This window comes from Ostrinia furnacalis, unplaced genomic scaffold (assembly GCF_004193835.3).
Source record: "Ostrinia furnacalis isolate ACB-3 unplaced genomic scaffold, ASM419383v2 OfSCF2566, whole genome shotgun sequence".
In the NCBI taxonomy this organism is placed as follows: domain Eukaryota; kingdom Metazoa; phylum Arthropoda; class Insecta; order Lepidoptera; family Crambidae; genus Ostrinia; species Ostrinia furnacalis.
Genome location: NW_021132805.1, coordinates 819,529 through 835,961, shown reverse-complemented (window position 1 = coordinate 835,961; position 16,433 = coordinate 819,529). Strand labels below are relative to the sequence as shown.

General features: G+C 35.5%; 1 protein-coding gene across 2 annotated transcripts; it reads right to left on the bottom strand.

The window, feature by feature from the left end:
* Window positions 1–564: 564 nt before the first annotated feature.
* LOC114355858 (vanin-like protein 1) lies at window positions 565–15,364 on the bottom strand. 2 transcript variants are annotated; one of them, XM_028308890.1, is made up of 9 exons: window positions 15,224–15,364; window positions 9,309–9,389; window positions 7,743–7,826; window positions 6,120–6,262; window positions 4,600–4,787; window positions 3,781–3,924; window positions 2,912–3,088; window positions 2,053–2,188; window positions 565–1,500 (listed from the first exon to the last, which is right to left on the bottom strand). In XM_028308890.1, the coding sequence occupies exons 1-9, from the start codon at window positions 15,278–15,280 to the stop codon at window positions 1,146–1,148; spliced, it is 1,365 nt and encodes a 454-aa protein (XP_028164691.1). In that variant the 5' UTR covers window positions 15,281–15,364; the 3' UTR covers window positions 565–1,145. The 2 variants fall into 2 exon arrangements, with proteins under 2 accessions (XP_028164691.1, XP_028164690.1); XM_028308889.1 differs by lacking the exon at window positions 15,224–15,364 and adding an exon at window positions 11,358–11,511.
* Between the last annotated feature and the right edge of the window lie 1,069 nt (window positions 15,365–16,433).

Here is a 16,433-nt window from a genome sequence, read left to right as displayed (position 1 = left end):
TTTATGAATAAAATAAAAAGACAAATTGAAATAATGTAAAAACATTTATTACAATAATCATCACACCATGCGTAATTCTAATATCACAGTATCAGTGTCGTGATTTCCAGCTATTTTATTTAAATCCAAAAATATTTTAAGATTTTCAAACAAAATAAATTTTACATCATATAAAATTCTTACATATTCACGACTTTTTTTGTTCGTAAAAAAATATTATTAATTTTTCTCACACAGAAAATTGTTTTAAAGTATCAAACTTATAAAATACTCAGTCATGCATTAACAAATACGATAAAATTATTAAATTAGTATTAATTCTAAATGCTGATAAATTGTGGAATAAAAATTCAATGATCCCTTATTAAAATTTCTTCATGAAGATAAATGGATAAAATAGATATTATAATAATTATTAATAGATTGCTTATCGTAACAACAAAGAGTTGTTAATCTATATATTTTACAATTAATATCTATTGCGATAACTTTTTTTATACGTTTTTTACACAGGAGCGTACTTAGATTATTTTGAGAAAGAATAAATATTTTTCTCATCACCTATTAAAAGTTATTTTAAGTAGATGAAACTAAAATTGAACGCATTTTTCAGTAAATCATGATGGCAATTTTACGGTCCGATTTATTTAGTTTTTATAACCACCACATTCAATTTACAAATTTTAAACAGCATAATATTAACTTTGTAACTGGTACAAATATTAATGTATTAAAACCTTGGACGAATAAACCACAAGATTAAAACATAATAACAACTAGAGCTATAGAGAGACATTAGACAAAATGTCTGTGACAAAGTGGAACACCAAATTTTTACTTGAGCAAGTAAAGTAATTTAAACGATTAAATTATTTTCGATATCTTGATTAAACTGATTAATCAGTAATGCCTCTGATCAAAGCAATCAAGTTTTAAAAACACACTTATGTGCGTTACAGGACGATGCACAAATATCGGGTACAAGTTTTCAGTGTTTTAATACGGCCCTGAATCTGGCACGTATTTTCATATTTTAAAACGACGCTCAAAACTCAATTCAAATTCAGTAACATTAAAATCCATTCTTGAATGAAGACTCACAAAAGCGTCATTCCACAATAAATGCACTATAAGAAAAAAATAGCTTACAACATCTCCAATACATAAATGGAGGCGATAATAAGAACTACCCTCAATCTAATCCAAAGATAATCGAATAACTCCGTCATTTCTTCATTTATCGTATCGTAAATCGATCCTGAATCGTTTAGGACGAAATTCTTCGAGTCTTTCGAGAAATCTCTGCCGAAAATGCCAAAAGTTAGCAAGTTGTCTGCATTTGTAACTTCTAAAGTCACCTGTTTACTGTTGGCGGCCATTTTGAAGGCTTTAGGCTCAATTTTAGAGCCTGTCGTCAATATAATGGGATACTGTATGGTTTCGGTAAAGTTAGCGGTGATGGAGATCTTCTGGAACTTTACGTTTGTACTGTTTTGAGACCTGGAAAAGGTAGAGACAACTTTAGAATAAAACAATGGTGAAAACTTTTAGAAATGCATACGAAAAACATTAAAAAAAGTTCAGCCCTGTCTTCAGAGTGCTATTGAATAAGTAGGTATGCTACAACTATTCTCACAGTAATTCCTATGTAGCCAGGCATATACAGCTTGACCACCAATAAAACCCAACCAGTGAAGGCCAAGTTAGTTCCTAATCCCAAAACCTAATTGTAGGTTTAGAGCCAAATAAGTAGAAAATATTACTTATCGCCCGTATTCACAATCGAACGCACAGCGTTGAATAGAGCTCTGTGATTGGTTTGTGAGTCACCCTGTGCGTCCACGCGCACTGTGAGACCTCATAGTGATGTTTGTGTATACGGGCGTCAGAATTCCTAAGCAGTCTTCTCTTCTTTAGGTAGGTAAACCATAGACTTCCATCAAGAACGATTCACATCATTCCAGTAGGTATCCAAAGTTACAGCTCCCTCTAAATCATTTATCAAACAGTAATTAAAATGGCCTTAACGAAAGAAAGTCAAGTAAATCTTACCCAAGAGAACAGCTTCGTTTGTACAAGCCAGCGCAGGCGAACACAGCGCAAGTCTGCGAGCCGATGTTGTGAGTGTGGTCAAAATGGCGGACCCCGTTGAACGCTGCCAAGCCGTAGTTCACTTCTTCTTTGGGCCCTGGGTGAAGAAATTTATGGATATTAGAATGAACATCATCATCATCATTTCAGCTATAGGACGTCCACTGCAGAACATAACTAGGCGTCCCTCATTAATTTCCATATCGGCCGGTTAGTAGCCTGCATCCAGCTTCCTGCTACCTTTATGAGGTCGTCGGTCCACCTAGTCCCTAGTGGGTGGACGTCCCACGCTAGAATAGACATAAACACAAGATATTCACAATTTATTTTTAGCTATTAGGACAGTGCAGGCTGCTACCAACCGGTCACTATGGAAATCATTGGGGGAGGCCTATGTTCAGCAGTGGACGTGCTATGACTGAAATTATGATTATGATTAGGACAAAGTCAACCTCCTCAAACCGTCTAGCCAGCATGGGGAGGGTAGGTCAAATCCTCCATTTGGCTCTGGTAAATTGGAGAGGATCACGCTCCTGGTGTGATGATGATGATGATGATGAAAATGATATGAGCTAAGTAATTATGATAAGTACTAGAAAGAAATTAAACCAAACTTTGATAGTAATGCTAATAAATATCGACCTGAGTACATCTAAAAAATACTTGAATAGTAATCAGCCGAATGAAAGGTCATTAGACTCATTTTTCCAAGCCCCATTAATAGAGGCAGTCGACCTTTTCAAGTAATAAATTATTGATTGATAAACGCAAAATTCCAATATTTTCAAACAAATGAAATAACAATGGAAATTCTTCTCACCATCAAATGCCATCTTCACATAGAATTCGCAGCAGAAGCCATCATGGCAGACAGTTTCCTTATAACCCTGAGCACTGGCAGCGACATCTAGCGGTCTGATGATGTACTGGGACAGGTCTTCAGCAGGGGACGACTTTAGCTCCAAAGAGTTTACTACTGGTGGGACGATTTGCTGGTCTGTGAAGGAAGTGTGAAAAATGGTAAGTTTTAGAGGAAAATTAAAATTAATTGTAGTAAATTTCCTTGCTTTGTGAAGTAATTGTGAAATTGGATAGGTAATTGTTATAATTACTGTTTGAGGAAAACAAAAAATCAAGGTTTTTCTTCTCATAGGGTTAGAGAAAAGGCTAAATAGTTCAATAATGTTCTTCTTGGAGTTGTAGTGAAATAGCTTTTCACGTCACTTATACATGTTCCAAATATAGTTTACCCTACCAGCACTTCAAGACAAGATATCGGCTGGTACGTAGGTACTGAGACGAAGTAGTGGAAGAAACTCAGTCACTTTTATTACATTGAAATTGAAACGCAATCGTTATTGGTTTGTTATATTTTAAAAAATATTTATAACTAGCTTTCCGCCCGCGGCTTCGCCCGCGTGGAATTTTGTCTGTCACAGAAAAACTTTATCGCGCGCGTCCCTGTTTCAAAAACCGGGATAAAAACTATCCTATGTTCTTTCCCGGGACTCAAACTATCTCTATGCCAAATTTCATCAAAATCGGTTGCGAGTTTTAAGCGGGAAAGCGTAACAGACAGACAGACAGACAGACAGAGTTACTTTCGCATTTATAATATTAGTTGGGATTGGGATAGTTGGGATAAGTTCGCACAAGTGATTTAATTAAAAACATTGCGTCAACACTCACTTTTGTTCCCAAGTTTGTCCAAGTCAGAAATTTGAACATTGCTGTGGGTCCTAGCTTCAGAGCCGCTGCTACCAGCAAAGATGCCGGAGCTTGACACCAAGTTGACGTTGTTACTGAAGGCCCAGGAAGACGCGAACTGAGACTCTGAAAAGGTAAATCTATATATATAAAAATGAAACCCGTTTCGCGTTGTCACGGCATCACGTGTGAACGGCTGAACCGATTTCGATAATTCTTTTTTTTAAATGTTTGTGGAAGTCCAAGGATGGTTCTTACGGAAAAAAATATTAAGAAAATCTCTACGCTAAGGCGGTACGAAGTTCGCCGGGTCAGCTAGTAGAAAATAGTTTTTGATTAACTTGACCTTCAATGTTTTTATTGGCGGTCAAGCTGTAGATCCTGGCTACACAGGAGTTGCAGCGGTGGAAACGAGAGGTGGGAATAGTCCCGTTGCTCTTGAATTCGATAAAATTCGGGTTTTGACCACTATAGGGGAAAGCTCTTGATCCATTTCATTCTCAACTGAGGCAATGGTAGTATTTTTATAGAGTTTTAGGAATTTGTAATGCACAAATACCTTGTTTTCCTTAAGGAACAGAATCCAAAAAAAATCCTGAGAGGAGATTAGTCCAGAGGAAGAACTTCGGAAGAAATTAATTTCTTTATTTCATGTAGGTCCAAAGACTAATAAATAACTTTTTTAAAGATACTGTTTTCCCTTGGAAACTCTAAAAACTCAACATTTGTTGAATCTTTAATGATTACAGGAAACGAAAATCAGGAAGTGCTTTAGAGATCTAGTTACTTCGTTGAACTTACCACTCAAAAACGGTACTTCCGAAGACCAGGCACCAAGTACAACAAAGTTGTCCAACTCCTCAGCCTTCCTCAGAACAAGGTCTTCCTCCATCAGCAGTCCAAACTGGACGCCGAAGTCAGTGGAGAAGGTACCGATGTTCGTCGGTGCTATGGTGCAGTTAGCTACGGTGGTCAGGGGTTTTCTGTACCTGGTTGGAGAAATATTGGAAGTGATAAAAACATATCTTATCTGACGGGATTGCTACCATGTACCTTTTTTTGAGTACATGTAAGCAACATTAAACATTAACATTAAGGTACATGGTAGCAATCCCGTCAGTAATATTAATTATGTTAGTGACCATGAAAGTTTAAAGCAATATATTTTATCTGCTTCAGAAGGGAATCGAACTCACGATAAAAACATGTTTCAAAATTTCAAAAGTAACAACTTTTAAAGCCTAGTACCACTAATAGGTTTATGTTGCTGAATTTCTGGAATTCAAATATCAAGAGAAAAGGTCGTGGGTTCGATTCCTCCCAGTCAATTTGAGATTTTCTATTTATTTAAGCTATTGAAACCATAAAATGTTCATAATCTCAAAACTTTTAGAATATGTATGTACATACATGCTTGAAAGCAGAGGTTTAAAAAGTAACATGTTGCGTAAATTCTTTAAAACAAAGGTAACTCAAGTATCTATAGGTATGGCTAACACATCCTGCTTTAAGATTTCTATAGTCTTCATGAATATTGTTTTCAACATAGATATCGAACGGGGAACTTGTGCCAAAAACAGCTAATTTAAAATTCAAAAACACCTCCTAATGACGCATTTTTAAGGAACAACAAAATAATGTTGCTTTGTTCAAAATTCAGAAAATTCTAATGAGTAGAATCGTTGGGTGTATGGATGTTTGTCACTACTTCATGCAAAAAACTCAACTGAATTTCACTCTGGCGAACCAGCTTTAATCATGAAATCTCAGAAATTACAATGTTTCTGAGATTTCATGATTAATCAGTGAGTGGTATCCAGCTGGTGGTATACCTAGGTACAAAGAAATTTAGCAAGTAGGTTTCTTTATAGGGTGAAAACATCCGCTAAGAACGGATTTTACTAAACTCCACCCCTAAGGAAATAAAACGGGTTCCAAGCATACTAAGTCGCGGGCGGCCCCTAGTGGATGAATGTATGGATGTTGTATGGATGTTTGTCACTCTTTGACGCAACAACTCAACTTAATTTTACGCTAAAGAACCTGCTGGAAAAAGCTAGTTAAGTATTTATACTTAAACTAGCGGCCGCCCGCGACCTCGTACGCCTGGATCCCGTTTTACCCTCTTTTAGGGATTGAATTTTGCAAAATCCCGTCTTAGTGAACATGAACATCCACGTTCTAAGAGGAACCCATGCAAAATTTGAGACTCCTAGCGTACAAAACTACAAGTTTCTGAGATTTCGTGATGAGTGAGTGAGTGAGTCAGTGAGTGGCTTTCGCTTTTATAGATATAGATTCAAAAATATCTCCAAACTTACACAGACACGACGTTCCCTTCCCTGTCGAAGACGAGGTTGCTCCGCACCAGTTCATTCTTGTTCTGGCAACGGGTCTTCTCAATCAGGTGGGCTACCACGTACAAGCCGGCTTGCTTCGCAGCGCTGGATATTGTTTCAACCAACTGCGGGAATAAAATAATCATGGTCATTTAATTTTATTCTTCACTGCCAGGAGCACTACCCTCTCTGATTTAGACAGTAAACTAGAAAGAAAGAAAATCATTTATTTTGGTTCATCAACAACACAGATTAAAAGTAAGAATGTACAAGTAGTTTGAACCAAAATTGGCCACCGCTCAGCATGGGTAATAAAACCCAGAACAGAACGCTGTTATTCTGCGGAAAACATACTTTTTGTCGGCCGATAGTGCGACAATGAGCACACAATAACTACATCGATTTGATATCCTCATACAAATTAGAACCCGACCAAACTCTCGGCCGACTCAAAATCTGTAGCCGTAAACTACAGAAACCAATAGAGGAGTCCCATATTTCCCATGTATAAATAAAGGAACAAGGATCATGACTGTCATACATTAAACAAGGATGTAGTGCAAGCCTACATACCTAGTAATCAGTGGTGCAAGCTAAACATTTCATTAAACATATTTATTGACTATTCGTAGTTGGTAGTTTTTTTTTATTTGTGTTGCTTGAGCGGCTATTCTACTATAATAAAGGCCTAGTATCACTGCGACCGGTACCTAGTATTATATTATCTGTGCCGTTACCGATATTGTGATCGCTTTAGATCGTATAGTTGGTAGTTTATTAATTTTCTACTAGATGGCGCTGTGCTGTTTTAGTTTGCGCTATCATTTGATTTTTTCCGGATTTACTTATACTGAACTTCCAGTGTGTCTCGATGGACCGACGACCTAAGGTCGTTGTGGAAATCATTGGTATTTTTGAATACAGTGGTCCAGTTTAAGCTGGAGTAACACTGTCAGAATTAGTGTCTCTAAACTCTAGTAAACTAACTAAAATGAACTAACCTTTATAGGTGCTATTGACTGATAGTGAATCTAATCAAATCAAGAACTAGTTAAGTAAAAACTTTCGTATTGTTAAATTTAAAGTTATCGTTTTAAAAAATATAACTCCATTGTTATCAAGATCATGTTTAACGTGACGCACAGACAAAGAATTCAAATAATTTTATGTTATTGTTAAAAAATACAAAAGACAACTGCGTAAGACGTGGTATACAAATTTTACGTTGTTTTTGAAAAGGGCCCGACCTATTTACCCTGAACTTTGTTTATTCTGAAACCTTGTTGTAATGTTTTACCAAGCCTATTCCATTTTTTTACCGCACATAAATGTAGTTAAAAAAATCTCTTAGAAATTATTATTCTCTTACTTTTCCACTTTCATTAATACTACAGAAGAATTTAATATCGTTTATTCGTTTCAGCCAAATGACGTCCACTGCTGGACAAAGGCCTCCCCCAAGGATTTCCCCAACGACCGGTCCTGCGCCACCCGCATCCAGGTGCTTCCCGCGACCAAATCGTCCGTCCACCTAATGGGAGGCCTACCTAAACTAAAAACAATAACTTTATACACCGTCAATAGTTTATTGTATTTGTAGATTACCACATCATAGTTGTCCATTTCACACGTTCTTTCCATAGATGAGAGAGGCGCTTGCGGTGATGGCAGCACCAGAATATCCACATTCTGAAACAAAAGTAAATTGTACGTTTAATAATATAATGGATATTTGAAAGCAACATGGATGACACAATGTTGAAATAGTGTAGTGATGTTGAGTAGTGAACGCAAGGGAATGTCCCGGGTTCGATTTCGGTGCTATTTGATGGTTTCAAAAGGCCGCTTCCTTCTGTGATTGTATCTTTTATCGGGGTGAAGGCGATATATCATTATCCCACCTTCTTAAAATTTGCTACCTTAAGAATTTTGTACTAGGAGAACTACAGTTACTGACATAGCCCGCAGAATCGCTAAAATCAAGTGACAGTGGGCGGGGCACATAGCTCGAAGAGCTGATGGCCGCTGGGGCAGGAAAGTTCTTGAGTGGCGACCACGAGCCGGGAGACTAGGCCTCCCACTAGGTGGACCGACGATCTGGTGAAGGTCGCGGGAGGTCCCTGGATGCGAGCGGCGCAGGACCGGTCTTTGTAGAAATCCTTGGGGGAGGCCTTTGTCCAGCAGTGGACGTCTTTCGGCTGAAACGAATGAACGAAGAATTTTGTGCTACTTGGGTTGTTATGTTAACCTACTTCTTCAATCACTCTCTTCTCTTCTCAGTCGGTACACTCTTGTCAGAGTGGTCATGGTCATCATTGTGAATCACGATGAGTGATGTTGTGAAGAACATCAGTCATTCAATATGTTACCTAAACAATTTTGGCAATTGGCCTTGCCAGTCTTGCCACCACTAAGTTGAAAGCTTTTTGAATGTTTATGAAGGTAGAAAACCAAATACAGTTGAATAGCAAGATAATACCACGTGGACAAATTTTGAAATTCTTAAAATCCATCGGAGATTTTGGTCTTTTGTGATGATAACTTAGGCTATAAATACATAATTATTATCAGGCCAAAAAAATCAAAATATTTTTTATTAACTACGTTTTACTCGAAGTCAAAGGATGAAAGGTCATAGGTCATGCGTTATATCATACTTTAAATAAGTGAATCACTATCAGTATGTTTTCTTACACAACTGTAAACGATTCATGTTTTGAATAAACCTTTCAATAACTTTACTTTATTTCAGTTATCACATCTTTAACTTGTAAAAAGTGATCTGTAATTTTGTCATTTTTAACCGCGTAAAAAAGGATGTTTTCAATTTCATCGTCATCATTCCAGCCACAGGACGTCCACTGCTGAACATAGGCCTTCCCCAATGATTTTCAGAGTACCTAACCGGTTGGTAGCGGCCTGCATCCAGCGCCTTCCTGCTACCTTTATGAGGTCATCTGTCCACCTTCTGTCCAAGTATGAGCCACAAAGAACACATAGCCGTAATTGAAAAAACATACATTCGTATTGAGAACCTCCTTCCTTTTTTTAAGTCGGTTAAAAATAAGAAAAGAAAGGATTTTGAGACATTCCCGTTTTTTACGCCTCATCGGTGACCCGTAGCGTTTAACGTGTTAACATGAGTAGTATTTATTTAACCTATTAACTTACCAGTTTCCCAGCTTCATGTATGAGAGGCACGTAGCTGTTCACATCCCCATGTGTGGTCACCACGCCTGCCCGGTAAGTCTCCTATAATCAATATCATGGCTTAGTATGATTTCAATTGAATTTGTTATGAATAGGTTTCCTGTTGTAAGAGGATTATTATTAAAAAATGTCGTTAACCTTTTATCAAAACTTCCTGGATAAATTATACTTAGTACCTACTAGTTACTAATTATAACGTGAGAAGATTTGTATTTTTGTTTGACTTACTTGACTTATGGTCCTATGTCCCCTAGATGGGGACATTTTTGTTTGTTTGAAACGAATTATCTTAAAAACTACCGGACCGATTTTAAAATTCTTTCAACATTAGAATGCTACTTTATTTTTAAGTAACTATGACTTCCCAGCAGACAAAGAAAAGCTAGTAAATAAAAAAAATACATGAGAAAGAAATAGTCGGTGATTCATAACAGATCTATTGCATGGTAATAATATCATACAGTATTGTAACTTCATATAAACAGACGAAACGAGAACTTTCTTTCGAAATTCAAATCTCGGTATGCGCTCGGTATGCAAAAGTCGGGGGTGTCGCGAATGTGCCGAATGGACGTCGGTGGCCAAGTGTTAAAAATGACAAAACTGATTGAATTTGACTGACCGTCATTTACGGTCAAATTGGTCAAAAACTAGTCAAATTGTCATTTTCAGTCAGTTAGATTTGAAATGAAAATTATATTGTATTAAACCAGCTTTTTTTTGCCCACGACTTCGCCCGCCCGAAATTAAAGTAACAGATCATTATGATTATTAGTTTCAAAATGATTTAAGTAGTTTTTACTAATCACAAAACAACACACATTTTTAACCTATTCCATTCACAAAGTATTTTGTTTGTCTAACTAAATAAAAAATACAATTACAAAACTAGATAGAAATTTTAAGTAGGCAGATGTAATCAAACTGGGTACTGTAGGTGGGCAGCCCTATCGCATGTTGTCATACTGTGACGTACCGCGCGACTGTTGACATTTATTTCAAAAATATGGCCGAGTTGGAATACTGTATAGATAGTATTACCGTGTCTATTGTTAATTTGTAAGCACAATGAATACTGGCCTTATATCCTTAAAAACAAAACACGGCCACGAAAACGAAAATAACACAATCTGCATTTTCAAAAAAAGAATGCGCGATATGACGTACGATGCGTCGCCCTATTTTTTCGGAGGGCTGCAACACAAAGACTTCGTTTCACTTTAAAGCGAGATGGAGCGAAAACAAGGAAACGAAAATTGTAGGGCATTTATTATTGTCCCTTTCTAGAGCGGGATGCAACGAAAACACGCACCCGATGCGTGATGGGTCGCCGACCCACGTGTTTCAAACAATTGAGATCTTAGGTTTAAATGATAAGAATTTTATTGTATCTTTCTTTTATATTATTATTGTTAGAAGAGATTTCTTCTTTTTACCACAATTTGTACTAAGTATTTATAAATGACTAATTAATAACACATATTTTGACTTTACTTATAGGTATTTTTTCTTACAAAAATGTACACATACTCGTAAATAAGGAAAAATCAATCATTTTAAAGAATGCACTTTTGATTGGAGGAAATAATAAATTACTTAGAAAATAAATATTGCTTCCTCTTCTATTATAAGCTATTTCTAATCAACATTTACAAAACTAAAACAATTTGTAATTGTACCCTAAATAATTTATTTTCTGTTTTACTTTATTGGGAAATATCAAAATACCAAGCTTAATGATTTCTTACATTTTAATGTGAATTCCATTCAAGTTGTATTTTTTAATCATTTTTTAACGATTGTTAAGTTACGTTTATTATATGTAATATACGTGGGTACCTATGCAGTAGGTAGGTAAGTACACACATATTAAAATAAATTACCTAAATCTTTTAAAAAAAGCAATTCATCTGCTGAACATAAATTCAAATAAAAAAAATATTTAAACGCGTTTTGTGTTTTTTCTACCCGCGCCAAATAAAATCTTTTTAATTAATAAAAAAAACTTACCTCGCTGGCCAGTGCCACACCAACGCACAGAAAAATAAATCCAAATGAGAAATTCATCTTTATTTTTTCACAAACACTTTTTTACACTGCTAGTACTGGCAGGTACGACTGTCCCACTCGGCTGTCGACGCCGGATTGCCGTCGCTAGCGAAGAAAGAAAAATAAAGTTGCATCTCGCCAGCTGATTGCGACCGGTACCATGTGGCGTGAGAGATTAGCGATAATAAAACGATAATCCGTGGTGGACGTGGTGGTGTGCTGGTAGCGTGGTAGGTACGGCACTGTTGACAAAAAAAAATATCATGTAGTATGTCGCCATAACAGCATTGTGTATTCCGGCAGTTAGAGGTAAGATAGCCAGCCTCCGTGGTTGAGGATTCCGGGTGAAGCTCGCTTCCACCTTCGGCCTGATTATCACTTACCATCAGGTGAGATATAGGTCAACAGCTTCCTCGTTGTGGATAAAAAAAATTGTGAAGTATTTTATTTTAATCAAAGTAGTGTCTTCATAGTCCGTTACTACATTATAATAAGGCCAAATGTTTATACTCGTAGTATATCTCGGAAATATAATGTGTAATAATAATTATGTATTATTTTAAGTTGAGTAACAAATCTGCCAATTCAAATAAACCTATCACTACGACCACATATTGCTACGACTACGAGACTACGGGCGCCGTAGACACGTAGACGTAGCTACGTCTACGGGACCAACGTCGTAGATGCTACGAAAATGTAGACCATAAATTAAATTTACTTAATTTTTTTGTTATTAGACGTTTTATTTTAATTACTAGCTTTCCGCCCATGGCTTCGCCCGCGTGGAATTTTGTCTGTCACAGAAAAATTTTATTCTTCGGCGTCCTTGTTAAAAAACAAAAAAACTATCCTATGTCCTTTCCCGGACTCAAACTATATCTATGCCAAATTTATCAAAATCGGTTCAGTGGTTTAAGCGTGAAAGCTGACAGACAGATAGAGTTACTTTTGCATTTATAATATTAGTATAAATAGTATTTGTTAACATTACTATTTCAATAAATCTTTGTCCCAAACAATATTTATACGAGTTGTATTTGGTTGCATAAAATTGCACAATTTACATGTCACGCTTATTTTGTTGACACAAGTTTAGCATCATTAACTAATGAAGGCAAAACTGACGGTGTATCTTTTAAACGCTGATTTAACATTATGCAATTAATCTTATAATTGTATCCAAATCTAGATTATGTATCAGCGATTGTAGACATGATCTTCACATGGTAGGAACATGATCAAATCATTATGTTACTGATCTCTGTATGTAATCTATCAGTGGCATAATAATCAGTTGTAAAATTATGTCACTCGATCAAATATCTACAAGTAATTAAGTACCTAATGATAAAAAATTTACAAGTTTGTTTGTGTAGAAAGAACTGAAAAAAGGCAAATTTAATAGTCCTTGAAAGTAGACAATACTGTTTTATGAGATAGTCTTTCTTAAACGCTTAGATACACACTGTTTAGTGTAGCAAAAGGGGTCGCGGATATCCCGTTCATTGCCGAATTTTCGAAGGCACTCTGCGGGAAAATTGATGATTTTAACTCTCGCCCTATACATAATTATATCACTTACTTCCTTAAGTCTTCAAAATGTAGTAGGTAGTCCTTTAATCCAATTCATTTCTATTGAGTTATACTCATCAAATTAAATAAATAAATAAATAAATAAATATCCTTGGACATTTTACACTGCGCTTCTAGTCCCAAACTAAGCAAAGCTTGTACTATGGGTACTAGACAACGGATATAAACATACTTAAATACTTTTTTTTGTAAATACATACATATTATACATAGAAATGGAACGATTTAAATGTGGGTTGCACTTGCAGACCAAGAGCTGAGCTAAGTTAGTTCTAGCTCGCAATCGCATAGCTGTCGCAGTTTTTAATAGTTGGGTGCAAACTACAAACTACACAAACAGAACAATACGTTAACTAATATTTAAACGAAAAAACGAAATAAAGTTACGTTTAGGTATTGTTTCTTGGATTTTCAAAATCGAGTAAATACAGGGCAATGCAATACGCATATCATCAACGCACGCGGCGATCAGGCCTACAGTTCGTGAGTGGATTTATCTTTAATTCTTGATTAGATGTCTGGTTTAGGTAATACAGAAACAGCTGGAAATGCGTTTAGGTAACTAGGCTGTATCTAAGTAGGTATAATAAGGTAATATAAGGTGTTTTCCTAATAAATAAAATAAAATTAAAATAATGGAACACGAAGATCATGAACTAGGTATATTTTCAGATTATGAGTATTTCGTTCGATCATTTCAGCCCAATGGAGGACGTCGACTTATAATTCAGATTATTTCGTTCGTTTCAGCCAAATAACGTCTACTGCTGGCCAAAGCCCTTCTCCAAGAATTTATACAATGACGGATCCTGCGCTGCCTGCATAGGGTTACGTTTGGCTTTTTACGGTCTAGTCCGGCCTGTCCGGCTTTTGTTGNTCACCACGCTTGCCCGGTACGTCTCCTATAATACATATCATGGCTTAGTACGAATTCAATTGAATTTGTTATGAATAGGTTTCCTGTTGTAAGAGGATTATTATTAAAAAGTGTCGTTAACCTTTTATCAAAACTTCCTGGATAAATTATAGTTAGTACCTAGTAGGTACTAATTATAACGTGAGAAGATTTGTATTTTTGTTTGTTTGAAACGAATGATCTCAAAAACTACCGGACCGATTTTAAAATTCTTTCAACATTAGAATACGACTCTATTTTTAAGTAACATAGACTTCCCAGCAGACAAAGAAAAGCTAGTAAATAAAAGAAAATACATGAGAAACAAATAGTCGGTGATTCATAACAGATCTATTGTTAATTTGTAAGTACAATGAATACTGGCCTAAAATCCTTAAAAACAAAACACGGCCACGAAAACGAAAATAACACAATCTGCATTTTCAAAAAAGGAACGCGCTGCGTGATGTATGATGCGTCGCCCTATTTTTCGAAGGGCTACAACACAAAGACTTCGATTCACTTTAGAGCGAGATGGAGCGAAAACAAGGAAACGAAAATTGTAGGGCATTTATTATTGTCCCTTTCTAGAGCGGGATGCAACGAAAACACGCACCCGATGCGTGATGGGTCGCCGACCCACGTGTTCCAAACAATTAGGTTTAAATGATAAGAATTTTATTGTATCTTTCTTTTATATATTATTGTTAGGAGAGATTTCTTCTAGTATTTATAAATGACTAATTAATAGCACATATTTTCACTTTACATAAAGGTATTTTTTTTTTATAAAATTCAGCTTAAAATGTACATACTACATACTCGTAAATAAGGAAAAATCAATCATTTAAATAATGCACTTTTGATTGGAGGAAATAATAAATTACTTAGAAAATAAAATATTGCATCCTCTTATAATATAAGCTATTTCTAATCAACATTTACAAAACTAAAACAATTTGTAATTGTACCCTAAATAATTTATTTTCTGTTTTACTTAATTGGGAAATATCAAAATACCAAGCTTAATGATTTCTTACATTTAAATGTGAAGTCCATTCAAGTTGTATTTTTTAATCATTTTTTAACGATTGTTAAGTTATAATATGTTTATTTAATGTATGAATGATGATAATAATATACCTACCTAAGTAGTGGATGGGTAAGTATACTAAAATAATACAACATACAGAATAAAATACACACAACAAATCTTTTCAAAAAGTTAAATTAATCTGAACATAAATGCAATATAAAAAATATTTAAATGCATTGTTTTGTTTTTTTTTCTACCCGCATCAAATAAAATGTTTTTAATTAACAAAAAAAAACTTACTTCGCTGGCCAGTGCCACTCCAACGCACAGAAAAATAAATCCAAATGAGAAATTCATTTTTATTTTTTCACAAACACTTTTTTTACACTGCTAGTACTGGCAGGTACGACTGTCCCAATCGGCTGTCGACGCCGGATTGCCGTCGCTAGCGAAGAAAGAAAAATAAGTTGCATCTCGCCAGCTGATTGCGACCGGTACCATGTGGCGTGAGAGATAGGCGATAATAAAACGATAATACGTGGTGGTGTGATGGTAGCGTGGTAGATAGGTACTGTTGAAAAAAATCTTCTTTTTATCAAATCAGTATCTTTTTATAGTCCGTTACTTCATTAGAATAAAGCCAAATGCTTATATCTACTACGAGTAGGTACATTATTATCTCGGAAAATATGAGTATTATTTTTAGTTGAATAACAAGTCTGCCAATTAAAATAATACTATTACTACGACCACATATTACTACGAGGCTACGGGCCCTGTAGACACGTAGACGTAGCTACGTCTACGGGACCAACGTCGTAGATGCTACGAAAATGCAGATTGTAGACCATAAATTAAATTTTCTTTTTTTTTGTTATTACACGTTTTATTTTAATAATTATTTTAAATTAACTATATGTATTACTATTTCAATAAATCTTTGTCCCAAACAATATTTATACGAGTTGTATTTTGGTTGCATAAAATTGCACAATTCAAAATCTTACACTTATTTGTTGACACAGTAATTTAGCATCATTAACTAATGAAGACAAAACTGACGGTGTATCTTTTAAACGCTGATTTAACATTATGCAATTAATCTTATAATTGTATCCAAATCTAGATTATGTATCAGCGATTGTAGACATGATCTTCACATGGTAGGAACATGATCAAATCATTCTGTTACTGATCTGTCTGTAATCTGTATTAGTGGCATGCTAATCAGTTGTAAAATTATGTCACTCGATCAAATCTGTACAAGTAAGTAAGTACCTACCTAATGATAAAAAATTTACAAGTTTGTTTGTGTAGAAAGAACTGAAAAAAGGCAAATTTAATAGTCCTTGAATGTAGACAATACTGTTTTATAGGAGTCTTTCTAAAACCCTTAGATATTCGCTGTTTAAGTAGTGTAGCAAAAGGGGTCGCGGATATCCCGTTCATTGCCGAATTTTCGAAGGCACTTTTGCGGGAAAATTGAGGATTAAAACTCTCACCCTGTAAA